Genomic DNA, 18,878 nt, shown 5'->3' with positions numbered 1-18,878 from the left:
TTTACAACCTTATCAAAGTGTCATAAATGGCTTTAGAAAAATTGCGGTTTCACTAAATGATAGATGGGATTTTCTTTCGTTTGATAAACAAAAATAATAAACAATTTAGCACAATTCACAAGCCTTATTCAGTTTAATGACATTAAAAAGTCCCATGCAGTGATCCGAGCGAAATGGAGCTATAGAGAAATTACATTTTCATGTAAAATGTCATATTTTGTCTTGAATACACAGCTTTTGACTCAACCACTTGCAGTCTATGTTAGCACATGTATGCTACTAACAATGGTGTAAATAACTGAATTTTGATAATAATCTTCTGAATGAGCAAATCACTGAATGGGTCTTTAATATCAACCAACAAGTCATTCAATGTAATTATTACATTCAATAGGATCACATGAAATATACAGCTGTATCTTAAAAGATTAGTAACAATATGGCACACAAGTACAGAGTTGGCAAAAAAGATATATTTGTTTTACATTTAAAAACAAAATAACAACAGACGCTGGACGTGGGCTACAGACACTCGGCTGCGGCCAGAATAGATACTTTTCGTCCCCAGTGCAAATGTCATTCACCATAGTTTATAATTATTTCAAAGGAGAAATAGGCAAATAGCACTCAGGTAAAAAGAAGTGCGAAAGTTTATGAAGTAACAATACAAGCTCACCGTTTAGCTTCCATGAGTCTAATTCAGGAAACAAACACGAAATATATTCCAGCATAGGAAATCATTCCCATGGATGCAGTAAAACTTTTACGAAACAAAATTACTGCAAAAGTCCATACACTGCTTTGTTCTAGTCTCAGGCTCTGTCCGACATATTTACGCTCAAAAGCACAGGAAATCCATTCAGCAAATTGAAGCACAAAAGTAATTCCAGGTTAGAAAGTCTACTTTCCAGGATAGATCCATCCATAATTGCGCTCGCACTCCATCAGACGCAGTTCCGTCTTCTTGATTTTGGTCAGGATATGCTTGAGTTATTATCCGAGTTTGACGGGGCGCTTTCAGCGGCAAGTCCTGGCTCTTGGTCGGCGTAACCTGTTGCCTAACTTAATGGTGGACGGGTCACGGCACATTTATACTATTTAAAAGTTTATAAATTCCAATGGTAAAAAATCCTTTTAAATTCATATTTTTTCCTTGCCACGTTCATTGTTGCTATTTAAAGCTATTTTGATAACCAACTTTAGTGCATACATGACCCTTGGTGGATTCAGGCGGATTCCTCCGGCGGTGTTTGCGAAAGATGCTGCAAAAAAATCATAGAAAAACAAAAATAGAAATAATCTTTTATGACAATAAACATTTCCAATGAATGAATGAAAATCAATGGTCATCCACTGGAATTATGGAAAATGTTGTGCCTCATAACTGCTAAATTGTTGATCGACAGTATATAAAAGATATACATATTTCAATAGAAAAGATTTGATGAATCCATCTGGGAGGTCAAATTTTGGTAAAAATGCTAATTTCTTGAGAAAATCCTAAAAAATGTATCAAAAACTAGAAGTATCTAGGATCAACTTCACAAAAAATATTTGGGCGAAAACAAGGTTTTTTTATGATTTTTGAGCAAAATTTAGCATTTCTTGATGACTTTTGGTGAAAATTTGGTCAAAATTTTTTATTGACCTTGGAAAGAATCTGGATGTCTTTCAGGTTTCACTGAGGAATTAATCATATCAATCAATTATAACTGTAATTAATCAAATGAAAAAGTATACTTACAAAATATTTTTGCAGATGATGCTGGGTTTTATGTCTTGGTACTGATGTGCTATTAGGAATTTGGTCCTCGAGAGTCTGATTTGTAAAACATTCCTCGAATCTTTGGTTATTCTTTTGTGACAGATTTTCTTGAATGATCTTGAAATCCCAATTTGAAGACTTACTTAGTTGCAGAGCATATTCCGTAAACGTGGAAAGGCTATAAACATAGGGACCTATATTGACCGAATTCTCATCAAGTTTGTCGCCTAGTAGGCCTATAAATTATAGGACCTATATTCATGATATGGCCTTGGTCTGGTTCATATGAAGTTCTATAGGCTTAGCCCTGGTCCCATGGACGTGTGTTGGTCTGGAAAACCTTTAAGGAAACCTGAAAAAAGGTAAATGTAATATAAAATTTTAACCAATATCAGGGATTTGGACACATATAATTTGATATCAGAACAAATCTAAGATTACAGTAGTATCTCTGAAGACACAGGTTATTTTATGAACAGATTCATTTTAGTTTTGGAAATGGACAATGTAATTGTATCTATGATTTTTATTAATCAAAACAACGAAGTACCGTATAATGGTCATTGCAGCCTCTATACTGTTTAAGGTTTTGATCAGGGCTGCAGTTGGACTATTCATTGAATATTAAAGAAAGAGTATTTTGTAAGTTTTAACTCCCGGAATTGGTCTTGGTATTAAATGGGTTATAAAGTCATATAAGTCAACATAATCAAAATGTACTTACAACATACATGTAAATTGGCCATTGTTTTCTTGGTACTGCATGCGTCGAAACAGAATTTCATCCTCAAATCTCATTCTATAGTATGTTATTGTCAATATTAAGCATGTTTGGTCGATGACCTGCCCCGTTGTAATATTCCGTAGTCTTGGTGTGGCCTTCTTCTGTCCGATGAGGTAGAAGATCGTATATAGCATCGTGCGATACCAAAGCTGTCGACTGTGCCATGTCCCCTGGGAGCTGAGCCGATATGTCTGTGGTTGTTATTTACGTGAGATGTGGCCTATACTCCTTCTGCATTTTCAAGGGTGAAAATCTTGCCAGGTGATGGGGTCTCGTTGCGGCGCGGCGGTGGTGAATGGAAGGGGGGTGGGGGGGGGGTAGTGGAGTAATTTCCACTACCCTGTTCCTGTTCTTGACATTTCATTGGTAAAGTTTTTGTTCTTCAAATTTCTTTATACAGTAACAATATCAATGTTCGTTATTCAATCACAGTCTTATAACTCTTCTACACTATTTGGTTTGTTCATTGATCAAAATTTAATTCATATAAATTATTAAAAATTCCTTTAAATATCATGCTCCTATTTCTATGTTTCTAATTTAATTCATATATTATTCAAAATTCCTTCAGGTGTCATGTTCCTATTTCTATGTTCCTAATTTAATTTCCACTACCTTGTACTTGTTCCTGTTCTTGATGGTAAAGCTTCTGTTCTTCAAGTATCTTTACTGTAATAATATCAATGTTTGTTATTCAAACTCAATCTTATAACTCTTCTACTGTCCCTAATTTAATTTCTACTACAGTAATAATATCAATGTTAGTTATTCAAACTCAGTTTTCTAACTCTTCCATACCATATCGATTGTTCATTATTCAAAATTCTTTTAAAAATTATGTTCCTATTTCTATGTCCTTAATTTCCACTATCCTGTTCCTGACATTTCATCCATGAAGTGTCTGTGCTTCAGGTTCCTGATTACCAGATTGCTAATACCTAATCGCGATGAATGTTGGATTGTGGTATGAATAATATGTATTAAGTACAGATGCATAATATAATGCGGGACATGGTTTTATGTAGATATGATCAAGAAGGGTGCCACCAGCAGTGGTAGGATCTGTGATAACTTGATGGTATTGGCTTAAGGACTGGAAATCATTTGCTCTACCTCCCATTAAATTGTGATTGAAGTCGCCAACAAATACTGTATAATCTGTATCCAGTAAATCAGTTTGTGCAGTGATGTTATTCATTTCTGTACAAAATGTGCCCGTACTAGTTCCAACGGGTTTGTATATTACGGTAATTAGCATGTTTGTGTTTCCATGTGTCCTAATTGCAAGTGCATCACATACATCGCTTGGAATGGGCACTACTGTGTAGTTGACACCATTTTGAATGTAAATTGCCACACCTCTGCCTCGAGTAGAACGTATTGCTTCTAAAGAGTAGCCTTCTATTACAAGAGAGTCTAGGCTACTAATGTCTGTCAACCATGTTTCTGATAAACAAATAACATGTGCTTTCCTAATTTCTGTATTGCTCTTCATGTCTTCGATGTGTCGACGTAAGCTCTGTATATTATGATGAGCAATTATGAAATACTTATTCTGATCGATGGGTAGCATAGGATTGGCATTGGATAGATCACAAGTAGGCATCTCTGCAACATATCGTGCTACATCTGGATTGCAATAGATCCGGGAAAAATCACAGTTGGTTAAATGCATTCCCTCTAAAGTTGTCACTCGACTAAGTGCAACGTATGCCATTGATTCTTTGAAACATTTCATAGAAATCACAGCTTGTTCAGTTGTCAGTCCTTGGACTTTGTGAACAGTAACAGCCCAAGCAAGTTTCAATGGAATCTGTTCTCTTGTGGTAGTGAAGTTTCTTCCTTTCAATTGAAATGTTTCCTTGCGTGGCATTATAGCGATACACGATACGTACTCAGGTGGTATAACTTGTGATGATCGAGCCTTCCTTCCAATTTTGTCACTGTCAAACCTGACATAGACAGCCTGTGGCATGTTCTTGGAGTTACCGAATTCAATTCCTTTAATGGTACCAGATACTCCATTACAAAGACCATCAGGAACATCAATGTTAGCTATTAGCATAGTTCTAGCACCTACTGCTAACTTCAGATAAGGTACAAGTGATGTGTCGTCTTTTCGACGTGATGTGTCATGTGGTGTTTCGTGGACTTTGATCACTCTGCCACCCTTTTGGTCAACGTCTTCTGCTTTGATAGTAAATGTTTCCGTGTTTAGTGAAGCTAACTTTGTTTCATTGTGACTGTCAACATCCACGTTGAGGTAAAACAAGTGTAACGCGTCAGAAGGTGCTTGACGAATGTGCTCATGAACTATGCGGGAACGTAAGAGTTCCTTGTCTGCTTCTTCTAGTGGTTCGTTTTTTTTCCGCACGCGAAGTCGGTTCAACATTTGGGCAAATATTGCATCATCCCGCTGTCGCATTATTTCAGTTAGTTCAACTTTCTCAAACAGTGAATTCCACAAGTCTTTCAAGGGTTCTTCGTGTGGGAAACACAAAGGTGTTGGTGGACTTATCGGTGGTAATTGAAAGAAATCTCCTACTGCCAGGATAGAGACATTGCCAAAGTAGGAAGTGTATGATGTTCCTTTGATTTGTTGTAATCGTCCGTGAATGTAGGATAGCTGAGTAGCACTAACCATAGATATTTCATCTATAATTACAAGCTGTACGTGTTGATACTTTGTGCGGAGCGTGCTGAGACTTTGTTCTCCAAGAGGTTTGTAATCTTTGGCCATTCTAATACCTGTTTTTAAGGCTGTACAGATGGTTTGACCAGAAATGTTATATGCAGCTGTTCCAAGATGTGACATTAATAGCACAGTTACATCATCAGCGGACTCGGTCATTGTTGCAAATTTCTTTTGAGCATAGTAACTGATGCATCTGATCACATGCGATTTTCCAGTTCCTGCACCTCCAGTGAGGAAGATATGAAATGGGTCTATTCTGTGATCTCTGGCTCTTTCATCGCACCATTTAGCAACATGATTAAATAACTGTCGTTGTTTATCATTAAGCTGACGCATCATAGTCTCTGCCTGTTCTTCAGTTATATCTGGATTACGGGTTTCAATAGCACACCTTGGTAAACCTGCATCACGTTGGCCAGGTCTATTTCCTGGTTGAAGTTCAGGAACTTCAATTTCAGCTAAGTCATCATCTGAGTCTTCGATTCTGACATCTTTTAATCTATCATCAATACGTTGCTGCTCAGATTGTGGAGCAATTCCTGCCCAAGCATCTTCCATATTTTCTACTTCTTGAAGTACTTCCCACGCGTCATCTAGTTCATCTGTTTTCGGTTCGAATTCTGACATGTTTTGTTCAACCACGTCTTTAACTCGTAGTCTGTCATTGTTGATAGTTGTGTATCCAGTCATATGATAACTTTCGTAGGTGGGAAAACTATCTGGCTTGATATTTGGACTCCTATGAGGAAGGTACAAGCGTAGCATATTCATATGATACCTCTCACTGTCTTTCTTTTTTGATACCCTTGGGTAACGAATGACAGCTGGCTTTCCTTTACGTTCTTTCATCTTGATGCCATGGGTGTTCAACTGTATTAGTTTATCACGACGATCAGACGCTTCGTCATCATCGGTTTCATCATCTACGTTATCATCTGGGTCTCTATTGATATTGTCCGATTTGGCCGACACTTGATAGTGAGTTGAGTAAAACGTGGCCATGCACATGTTGTTGTACTTTGACGTACTTGGTCTATCAAGATATTTTTCAATTTGAGTAGTCTGCCATACTTGCTCAGAATTACCTGCATTTGCTTGTAGTTGTGTCAGAGGTAGAGATATCCGTTGTCCGTCTAACGCAGTTTGCAGAAACATTACTTTTCGTGTGCTATTTCGCAAAGGCATACTACAGATAAGGTAGACTGCTCCCATGACACTAACTTCTCTGTTTTGGAGGTAGATACTTCCAAGCTTTCGTAATTGCTGTATGGCATCATTGTTTCCTTGTGCTGCTTCTTTCTGGGCATTTCTGAGCAAGTCACCCATTTCTCTTTCTGATTTAGTAATGTAGGAAACAATATACATAACGCATGCATATGGATCGAGTACATATTGAATATCCATGTTGCCATTCCAGCAGCGAATCAGGTCTGGATTGTAATTGTTGATCCATTGGTCTTCAAGACGCCTTTTTAGGTACATGGTTTGCCGCTTTGAAAGCGTCTCTAGTGCCTGTTCAAATTCGTCTTGTCCAATTCCAGCTAAACAAAGAGCGTCATAAAAATAGGCAAAGTCATGATCAGGATTCTGCAAAAGTTCCCAAATGTTGTTCAGCATATTTTTTGCTTTTGTTTCACGATCTAGGGTTTTCTGATGTTCTTCATCATTTTCATCTCTTTCTGCTGTTGGGGTACAAATGAATGTTCTGTCTGATGGCGGTTTTGGAAAATTAAACCGGCATGTTTTCACGGTACTTCTGCACGATCTTGTGTGAGTTTTACTGTGAACTTGCACACTCGTAACAATTTCATGTAATTCAGGATCAGTTTCTGGAGGAACTTCGCATGATATGTATCTATCAACGAATTCTAGGACCTCATTATCTGGATCTTCACCCATTTGGGGGGCATTTTCAACCCACGCAACCATGTGAATATGCGGCCAGCCACGTTGCTGGAATTCTGTCCTGTAAAGTAGTCTTTGACTTTGCCAATAGGATTAGCTGGTGACATAATCACGTCATTGATAAATGTGTGTAGTCTTTCCTGAAACAGTTTGGCAGCTGCAACTGGATTGGACATGATGATATCGCAATGTTCATCCCATGACATATTCTTATGTTCCTCTGGTGTCATTGGTGGTTTTCCTAACATCTTAAGGATAGAATTATGTATTTCGATCCATCGTCTATCAGCAGCACTAAATGTCACAAAGAAAGTAGGTATTCCTAGTTGACGAATCATTGCAAAGATATCTTTCTTCGATTTTTCCCAGTATGCAGGGGTTCCTCTAAGTTGAGCCAGGAATCGGTAACCTTCGTCTCTTTTAATAAGTTGCTTCACCTGTTCGTGGTCTCGTAACATAGATGCTGTGATTTTTTTCCAGCTGAAGTTTTTGTGCAACCTATTCTGGTAGCAATAGATACATTTGAATGAATTTGATGTACTTCTGTGCAGTAGAGAGCAAAAATATATATTCCGGGTTCCTGGCAAATCTATTATCAGCTGAAAAGAGCCTGGCATTGAAATATCTAGAAGGCGACAGCTTTTGTTCTCGACTCTCGTTATACGTATTAGAACCATCTGGAAATTCTACTGGGAAGCACTTCGGTTCCATTTCTAAAACGTGTTCTGGCTTATTGCCTTGTCCTGGAGCCACTGACAAAATAGTGCTATCACTCTTGTCTGCTGCGTACTGTGCAAAATCTACAGCATGTAAGAATGAATACAGCGGTGCTGACGTGTTTGTAACATCATGTTCAATTTCATTGACTTCAATACTTGGAATGTTATCTCGATCAACAACATTGTCATCTCTGGTCTGATCTTCATTATCAGAATGATCGTCTTCATTGCTATCATGGGAGTGTCGCAAACTTATATCATCTCCACACTCATCAGTGACATTATCTACATTCATACTATTGTCATCAGCATGATTGACCGATTCATCATTGAGATCGTTGTCAAAGTCATGAACATAAGAAACATCATCATTATCTTGGATATGATTCACATTGGGGGAGGTATCACTGTCACCTTGTGTACATTTATCTCCTGAATCTGGTATGTCATCTTCGTTATCATCGGAGTGGTCATTGTGAATTAACTGGTCATCTAACATGTTGTCAAAAGCTTCAAAGTTAATGTCAATATCTTCGTATTCAGGGTTGTTTTCTTTCAACCAAACAAGTGCTGATCTTATTTTACTTGGATTGACATCTTGGCACATGTGGTGTCCTTTATATTCCAGTTTTCTTTTCAGTTTTACTCTGATCAGACTATGGTCCGTTGGCAGTCTTGGTAAACTTTGGGCAACTGAGTTAACATCAGCTTTTACACACACTATCTGGCCATGAACTCCTTTTTGAGCACCCTTAATTAGAGATATCATCTTCATGAATGGTATTGCTGGAGCTATTAGGTGCCTTTCTAGCATATTCAAATGCGAAAGTTCGGGAGGCTGTTCTTGTAGGTTCAACCCGTTAACTGTTGCTATTGTTGGCATACGTTTAGCTTTCATACTTGCATGACAGGTATTACATACCCATGTTTTGCTGTCATCCCTATCTTCCACTACATTTAAATCTTCAATGGACATGTCAGGAGGCAGACTTTTGAGTAGAATCCGTTGATTGTAGTTTTCTTTTTTGAGTATTTTAACCTGGTGTCTGAAGTTGATTCTTTGACATATTTGACATACAAATATCAACTGCATACCTTCTTTGCAAAATGATTTGAATCGTGAAACGACCGTGTCAATATCAGAAGGCTTTCTTGATCTACGTAATTGGTTTTCCTGGATTTTGGATACCTTCTTTTGCGGGTCGCTATAAGCATCTTTAGATCTTTCGCGGGCTTGAGTACGTTTACGTCGTCCTTTCTCTGGATTTTGGTATGCTTCATGTGCTTCTTGTTTCTTTCTTTCAGCAATTTCTGGATTCTGATATGCTTCACGCGCTTGTTGTTTCTTTTTTTCAGCTATATCTGGATTCTGATATGCTTCATGTGAATGTACACGTGCTTGTTGTTTCTTTCTTTCAGCTATATCTGGATTCTGATATGCTTCACGCGCTTGTTGTTTCTTTCTTTCAGCTATATCTGGATTCTGATATGCTTCACATGATTGTTGTTTCTTTCTTTCAAGTCTTTCTATCGACGCATAATCTTCTCTTGCACGTTTTCGCTTTTTGGCAAGAAGGTCACTTTTCTTTTCTTCGGAAAGCCCTTGGTACCAAGTTTGCCATCTCGAGAGTCTGGGACTTGGCTCACTTATTTCATTTAGAGAGCTTGTGTTTTCCGTGTCCTTTTGATCTGATGAGTCATTTGTCCGTGTTGGAAAGAAGGAACACCCTGGGTCACTTTCTGTATGTGTATCTTCATTAGTAGCAATGGGTATAATGTAAAACATTCTTTCAGACAAGTGCAATTTGTTAGCCAAACAACTCAAGTATGTATGCAAATGTTGAAGGTCTTTAAAAAACAATGCAATGGCAGTGCCGTCTGCAATAGGGAAACCAGACTGATCTCGTGAATGAGAATCAAAAATATGAAACCACCAGTCTCTGAATTCTTGTAAATGGCCATCATGTAACAATCAACATTGAAAATTACCTTATTTGTAATATTAAATGATGTTTCCAATTCAATAGTAAGCGGGTCGCGTTCAATGTTGTCATCAAGCCTCCCGTACCTTATAGTTTCGTACCGAACTGTGTAAGTTCTATTACCAAGAGCAAAATTAGTTGGCAATTGATCATTCGTCAAAATTCCGTCATTAGCAAGCTCAAAACATGCTTCTAGTTTGGTAGCGGTAGTCTTATATAAGGCATCTCCATGTATCAACATTTCGTCTATATGAGATGAATTCAATATGCTCTCAACATGCTCGATATTACAGAGCATCGCTAAACTGTTACACGGGCACTGTTTTGCTCTTGATAGTGGGGAAAAACGCTCATCACCTTGATGGAAGTTTCCAAAGACCTTATTTGTTAACCCTGCTTCATGCCTTTCTAAACTTGTACCAAGTTTTTCTTTGCCTGCTGTTCCGACATCGCACGGGACCTTCTCGATTTGCGTGGCATATTTGTTAGTTTAGCCTATTCAATTTATTCAAATACAATCGTTTTGTCCCACAGTATAATTGTAATCGCTATACAAATGAATTTCTCGCAGTGAAATAAGCTGTGATATAGTATACAGCGTTATTAGATATTTAATGGTATTTTCCAGGTAACCAAAATTCATATATATTAGGCCTAGGCCTACCAGGCAGTAGGGTGAATATAATATCAAGCACTGATTATAAGTTATGATGATATTGAGTATAGTGTTCTTTATTCAAGTTCATATGTTCGTTCGTGCCCTTTTTATGGACGAGGAATTTTCACAATATGAATAATAACAAAGTTTACTGTATAACTTACTGCAGTTTTCTTTTAATCAAATGTATATCAGTTCTTATAATATATAAAAGTATGTAAGTACACTGTATGTATAAAGTATAAGTATATATCAAGTTATTGCACTCAAGTTGGTTATCGTCCTGGCTACGTTTATGTGGCCCCACAGCCTGGGGTAGGCACCCGAAGCTAGGCAACTTCTAGGTCTCAAACGGAAAGAAAGAAGGCAGAGAAAAGAGATGAGAAGAATAAAAGAATGAATGAGATGAGTAAATGAATGATTGAATGAATGACGGAAGGAAACAAGCAAGAAAGTAAGAAATAAGAAAACAAGCAAGTAATTTTCTTATTTCACGTTCACATATACGAGGTTTTTATACGAGCAATCACAAACGTGTCTTGTTCAGAGCAACGCCACAGAGACACACTGGGAAAATAATTTTCCCATGGCTATCAAAGCAAGTGCGTGCACCAACCTGTTTTCACTCACCCAAACCACGCCCACATCACTGTACCCACATAGACATTGTATTGTGTACCACGCACCTATGCACGCACACAACCCCTTTGTGTTTCGCCGAATGTACTATGAGTGATGTCGGCTGTAGAATAACACTAAACACTGCATTGTCCACTACACACACACAACCGACACACACATAAATACCTCCCATTGCCGCACACATCCGATGTCGTGAAATTGGTAAAAGATTTATCTAATTGAGCAAAAGAAAAAACTGAGAATCATAGCCGCTACTGCTAGAAAAATGATGAAGTAAATAATAGACGTAAATAAGTAAATGATAACTAAACAAAGAAATAATTAAATGAATATAAAAGGTCAGGAAAATAAAACTGAATTGTGTGATAGTAGGCTTTTTAACGACGGGAGTTCATAACAAAAAAATGAGGTTCTTAATATCCCTGTTTATACTTTCCTGGTCAAGAAAGTCAAAAATTTCACTTTTTCAAAATCACCCCCCCCCCCGCAAAAAATAATGTCTACACCACTGAAGAGATTGCATGTTTTCTGTAATAATTTGACTTTCCTGATACAAATATTAGTTCTTCCGCTTGTTTTTGAGATTTTTTATTTAGCCCAGCCTATATGGTTACGAGAGGGGAGGGGAATGATGATGATGATGATATCATCATAATCATCATAATCATCAACATCATCATCATCATCATCATCGTCGTCATCGTCATCGTCATCATCATCATCATCATCATCATCATCATCATCATCATCATCATACATGTGCTGTAGAAGTATAAACAAAAATGTTAGCATTACGACATAAACCAGAACCCAGACATACAATAATTAGACACTTTTTCTCAGTTTTTCTCTCCCCCCCCCTCCACGTCACACACCCCCCATCCACCCGCCGATACACACTAGCTTGGGTGAACCATAAATCCTTAAATCTATGAGCGAACACTTTATATTTATTTTTTTAAAGAAATTGCGTCTTGTCATCCTGTTTTTAATTATTGCATCAAATTTTTAAATTTGATTTAAAAATCAAAGTCTGGGCCTATATGACGCTGCAAACGTTTTGCTCCCTCTCCGATCATACTCAGTGCACGGTTTACCCCAGACGGGTAACGCGATTGCGTGTGGGTTTGATTACTCATGTCTTGACACTGTGAATCTTGTACATAACTCTCTCTCTTTTAAGTTTGCCGCAGATTTGGAGTCAAATGGCAATAGGGCCATAATTTACTGGTGTCCGATAAAACTACCTAATACAATAAAAGCAATTATTTGGAATTTAAGAAAGAGAGAGAGGAAAGATTAAGGTGGCATTTGGTACAAAACTTATTCCAAAGTTATTTTGAATCCACATGTTTATGTACAAAAAATTCTTGCAGATTAATTCGTTTCGCAAAAATACGGTGAAATTTGAATTAAAATTTGATCTTTGACCCCTAAACTTTGACCTTTGCGGTCACAAATATTTTAATATATTTAGGATATCAAAAGGATCATTTCTGTGCAAGTGGCATCAGCGTACTACCGTATGTTACATGTAGCAGATATGAATTTTTGAAGATTTTTAGATTTTAACCGGAAATGACCCCTTAAACATGTTAAACCCCAAAACTGTGAACACCCTATGGACACTGGATATAGCAGATGCATATCACCGTACTATGTAATTTGTGGCAGAAGAGGCATTTTGAAGATATTTGGTTTTATACCAGAAATGACCCTTGACCCCAAATCTGCGAATATCCTATAGACACTGTATACAGACGATGCAAATGTGCAAGTGACGTCATTGTAGGATGTAACATGTAAGAGAAGAAACATTTTGAAATTTGTCCCCAGAAGAAAGACCTTTGGGGTCATAAATATTTTCAACATGTTAAGAATGTCGTAAGAATCATTCCTTGGACCAATTTTAAAATTTAACCGTTGACCCTTAACCTTGACCTTTGGGTCATAAATATTTTTAACATCCGTCTTCCATAGGCTGAGATACAGCTACTTTTCCGTAATTTTAAACATTTTTTGCAAATTTGACGTTTTGACCTCCTTAATGACATTTGACCCCAATATAAAATAAACCTTATACACACCGCGAAAATGCATTGTTACAGTTGAAACAAAAAAATCTACTATGCTTAGTTATGGAGATAAAAATTCTTGAAGTTATTTAGCTTAAAACCGGAAATGACGTATAAATGACCTTTGACCAAAAAAATAAAAATACCGTGCATACATCGGGTAACACTAATCCATATATGAAGTTTATGTCACTCTGGTCTGGTTACATTTTGAGATATAAAAAAATGAACATATTTGATGATTTTTGGTTTTTGACCGGAAGCGACCCCTTGATGACCTTTGACCCCAAAACTGTAGACACCCCAAAGACCCTGGTTGGTAGCAATGCATGTGTGCTAATGACAACACTCTGCTATGTAATTTGTAAAAACAGTGATTTTTGAATATTTTTAGCTTTCAGACCGAAATGACCCCCTTAATGACCTTTGACCCAAAATCGGAGAATAACTTTTGTGTACCTGTAATAGCTGATGCATATGTGTAAGTGACATCATCGTACTATGTAATTTGTGGCAGAAGAAGCATTTTGAAGATATTTGGTTTTATACCGGAAATGACCCCTTAATGACCTTTGACCCTAAATTTGTGAACATCTTATAGACACTGGATATAGCCGATGCATATGTGCAAGTGACGTCATTGTAGGATGTAACATGTACGAGAAGAAGCATTTTGAAATTTGTTGCCAGAAGAAGAAAGAAGAAGAAAGATCCGATAGCATCACAAGACCTAGCCGGTGTCCCGGCTAGGTAAGAAGAAAGATCCGATAGCATCACAAGACCTAGCCGGTGTCCCGGCTAGGTAATGAAGATGAAAATGAAAAGCAAGTCAAGGCACTAATTGATCTGTTGGAGAGTATGATCATCAAAAATGGCGGAAAGTGTTTCGTGTCAGACCTCCAGAAAGAGGTGAATCCAGCGGCGGCGCCAGAGGGGGGGCAAGGGGGGCAATTCCCCCCCCTATGATTTTCAAAAAAGAGGAAAAAGGAAGGAAAAGAGAAAGAGAAGAAGGAGAGAAAAAAGGGAGGGGAGAAAAAGAGAGGAGGGAGAAGAAGAAAAGGAGACATTCCCTCCCTGGCGATGGTTAGAAGGAGGAAACTCCCCTTCGGACATCTTGCCCCTTGTGGAATGCTGACCTACGCGGTTTTAAAGTTGTTGGTTTTTATATTTTAGGCCCATTTTCGGCAAATTTTCCCCCATGAAAGTCACATGGCTTCTCTTGCCTTTTCTCCCAACTACTTTGGAAAATTCCATGGCTATACGTCACTTCCAGGCGCAGCAACACATGCAAGTCTGTATCATGCAGCAATTGATCATTATAAATAAGTTTATTTTCAGTCCGATATCACACAACTTTTACAGGGTTTCATCACATTGTATATCCGAAACCTATACTAGAACGCCTCTCTCAGAAATAGTGTAAAAATTATGCACCAATATAAATAAGCAATTGGCTTCACTACGGCCGGCCAGGGGCGCAGCCAGGATTTATTGGGGGCTGATTTTGAAAAGGTGGACCTATTTTGGACCTTTTCCTAAAATTTTGACCAAGAAAGCAGAAAAATCCCCGTTTTCTTCGCTCGCTACGCTCGCAAAGCTGACCTTCTCGGCTTTTAGTGATCATATGGGGCGACTGCCTCCCTATATATCATATACAATGCAACTGACTTAACATAGGCCCCCAGCAAACACAAAAACATTTTAAAAACGTTTTAAATAAGTTATATTTTGGCTTTTGGTTTAGATAAAAACGTTTTAATAACATTAAAATGTCGGGTTATATAAAGGTCATGATAACGTTTTAAAACGTTTTGTATGAAAACACACTACAACAATATTCTTAAATGTTTTCAAAAAATGTTATTGTAAACTATTTTTGCAAACATTTTTGCCAATTTTTGTGTCAATACTTAAATAACATTATGTTAAAATATTTGAACCCAGCAAATACAGAAATGTTCTTAAAATGTTTTTTTCAAAACCTTTTAATAACATTTAAATGTCGGGTTATATAAAGGTCATGAAAACGTTTTTAAAACGTTATTGAAAATATTTTGGGCAAACATTTTCCGCAAAATATTTTTGCAACCCCAAAATAACATTCTGTTTAGAATGTTTTGTATCAAGTTTTCAAGAATGTTTTTGGAATGTTATTAAAACGTTTTTATACCCTTTATATAACCCGACATTTAAACGTTTTCTGTAAAACATTTTTGTTTGTTGAGCGGTAGATTATCAAAAAATGTTTTTTAAGTTTATGAAAACGTTTTATACTCTTAATATACCCTTTATATAACCCGACATTTAAACATTTTCTGACAACCTTTTATAACCTTTTGCGAATGATGTCGAAAACGTTTTGTGTTTGCTGGGCCTGCACCGTGTTGCGACAAGAGGCGTATATCCGAGGTGTGGGGTATAAATCCCCCTAATATTTTGATAGGGTAGATGGTCCATATAGGCCTACAATCATTCTCCAATGTTGACGCCTGTATGTGGGTTTCTGACCAAAGTAACCTCATATTTGGCCATTTTAGCCTAAAAATTGCCCATTTTTTCGCGCCTCGCGCGACTTTATTTACTGTTTCCACCATATTTCACTTTGTGCACATTTGTACCATGAATTTATTTTGTTGCCAAAAGGGAGTGCTGGATTAACTAATCGAGTAGGTCCATGCCTAAAACCAGTGGGCTGAAAGTCGGGCCCGGTCCGTGAATGAAATCCATAAAAATATGCGGTTGGAAAATATATAAATAACCCTAAAAAGGGTGAAAATGGTGCATCAAATGGCATCATTTGTGCTTTCATTTTGAAAATTTTCCAAATTCTGTCGCGCCGCATAACAAGTTTTCCAAATTTTTTGCCCCCCCTATCAAAATACCCTGGCGCCGCCCCTGGGTGAATCAACTGCTCACGTCCGAAGACCTTGAAAACCCTGACTTGTTTAGACACAAGGTGTTACATGATGAAACATCCACAAACGATTCATCATGGATGTGGCGAGGTGTGGTAGCGATGATTGGTAATGCACTTGGCCTTAAAATTTAAATCGTATTTATACACGATCTCTAACAAATACGCCGCTTGAAACGAATACTGGCCGATTTCACATGCCAATTACGTCTTCAGCTATTTTTGTAACGCGTCTAAGGGCCTCTGGATTTGTTCATATAATAAGCGTTTATGGAAAAGGCTTTGTAAGGGTCAGCAGGCACGTTAATTGTGACGATGTACGGGAATTCGCCATTAAATTTGAGAAAGTGCTACCGAAACTACCATTGAGGTATTTAATATTAGACTTTGTACAGTGTAGGCCTACACACGAATTTCTGGATATAAATTATACAGGGTGCAAAAAAAAGTGCAATAGGGAAAAGAATCCATTTTGAACCGAGTTGAACCTTTTAGGTTTTAAAACATTTTATAATTAACATATCCATTAGAGATCATGTGTGAAAAAATCAAGGAATTAACATTTACCTTGTTGTATTTTATAGTGATACCCAATTTTAATGATTGTCCAAGAGACACCTAAAATTTGAATGTCAGCCCACTCTGTGTAAGGTAGATTTGGAACCACTTCCATTTTCTTAACCTCGTTGCATTAGGTGCTCCATAAAATGGAGCACCTAAAGTGTTATTATCCTTGGTCTTGTTTAATGAGAAGAAACATTATTTGTTGTTATTTTCATTTTCCCTTTACTTTAAAGATGATTATTCTCATCAAAACATATAAATTTGTACGCTGGTTTTTCGAAAATGTCGAAATGGAAAGCGTGCAATTTTGAAGTGGAGTGAATTACAAAATATCCAGTAAGTTGGACATATTGGGGTTAGAGTCGAGTGAGGTATGAAGGACTTAAAGTAATGTTAGAAAGTTTGTTTGAACAGAAAAAAATTAAAGTAACGCAAAAATCAACCTTATTTAAGTTAAAGTTAGTTTCAGAGCTGGTGCTTTTATCGTGCATTATGTGCTCTCATTCAAAATACATGGTACCTCGTGGACAAATACTAGTAATGAAATTGGGTATCGCATCAAAAGGACTCATAAAATTAAACGGTAGTAGCGAGTCACAGATTGAGTGTGGCACATATAAAAACTTTCAATAATGGAAAAGTTCAACTTGGTTCTTACATAAATATCGATTCTTTGCTCTATTTCACCTTTTTGACTCAACCTGTATAAAAGGACTGAAATGACATCAAACGAAACCCAAAGAGTAATTTGCTGGAAAACCAAGGCGGTATATATTGTGTGTGAATGAGTAGGCCTACTTAGAAAATAGCAAACGAACGTACCAAGATAATCAGTAATAGTGTATGATGAGCGCGACCTTCTCAGATTTGTTTGGTACAGTTGGGGGAGCTGTATGTATGGATATAATGACAGATTCATCCATGGATAAATTTGAATATTGATAAATTAAGTTGAATGTACATATTTGAAATATTATGTTTACCTGATTAATGAATGTTGGCAAACATACTTGAGGGATACCAGGTCTATCACCAGATATTTACGTTATAGGCTATGGAGGCAGTCCATAAGCCTTTTTTTTTGAGAAGTTTATATATGAAAGGACTTATTTTGATGGGAAAATGTCGTTGAACTTTTACACAGAAGCCAAGTTCAAAATTGCATAGACTTGGCGAAAAACACAAGGAATGTGTTCATCTAGTCATAAGGATTCAGAAAAAGTATAGTTTGACCTATCTACGACGGTTATGGAGTTATTCCCCAACATGTAACATTGTAACGTCATATGTCTAATGTTGGCTCTACATGGAGCAAACAATTTTTAAAAAAATGCTCAGATTTGATTGAAAATGGTCTCAAATTATTTGTCTTTCTATGATAAATCAGACAAATAATAATTTGGGCTATGTAGGATGTTTCGTCACCTCCGTAAACACATCAAAATCGGACAATACCCATTGAGTCGCACTAAGTTCTATTAAGTCAATAATTTGACCTTGATAATAATTATTGTGGTACCTGAATAAGAAAGCAGCACCCTAGATAGTTAAAACTATTCTTTTGCAACAAGACAAATAATGTCGTGACGAAGGACCACAAGGTGGCTGGGACCGAGACAAATGCTTGTGCTGGCCACAGAAGGGCAACAAGCAAGATAATTAAAGGTCTATGTGTGCGGTCCGGATCTTATGTAGGCCTATATTTTAATTGAGCATGGTTTTGATTTTGACTGTAACATTGTGCTTAAAATTAATTATTCAGTGCTGCCCGAATATTATTGTTGCACCCCCCCCCCCCAAAAATATTTCACTAGATTAAGGGGGTACTACACCCCTGGCCAATTTTGTGCATATTTGTGCATTTTTCTCAAAAATTATAACGCATTGGTGACAAGTAAAATATGTAGGCCTATATTATAGGGGCAAGGACTACAACTACTGCACTGAAAATTCAGCAACTCAAGGCAAGTAGTTATTGATTTATTGATCATATACTGGTTTTCCCTCATTTTTGACTGTAACTCCACAATTGTTGTCTGTGCTGAAATAAAATTTACAGTGCAGTAATTGTAGTCCTTGCCCCTATAATATACATATCTTACTTGTCACCAATGCGCTATAATTTTTGAGAAAAATGCAAAAATAGGCACAAAATTGGGCAGGGGTGTAGTACCC

General features: G+C 37.3%; 1 protein-coding gene across 1 annotated transcript; it reads right to left on the bottom strand.

Moving 5' to 3' along the window:
• Positions 1–3,480: 3,480 nt before the first annotated feature.
• LOC140158062 (uncharacterized) lies at positions 3,481–6,861 on the bottom strand. Its single transcript, XM_072181310.1, has one exon. It carries the CDS (start codon positions 6,859–6,861, stop codon positions 3,481–3,483), a length of 3,381 nt encoding a protein of 1,126 aa, XP_072037411.1.
• Between the last annotated feature and the right edge of the window lie 12,017 nt (positions 6,862–18,878).

The sequence above is a fragment of the Amphiura filiformis genome, chromosome 7 (genome assembly GCF_039555335.1).
Source record: "Amphiura filiformis chromosome 7, Afil_fr2py, whole genome shotgun sequence".
In the NCBI taxonomy this organism is placed as follows: Eukaryota; Metazoa; Echinodermata; class Ophiuroidea; order Amphilepidida; family Amphiuridae; genus Amphiura; species Amphiura filiformis.
The sequence above is the reverse complement of the archived record's forward strand: the minus strand, read 5'-3'. Positions and strand labels throughout refer to the sequence as shown.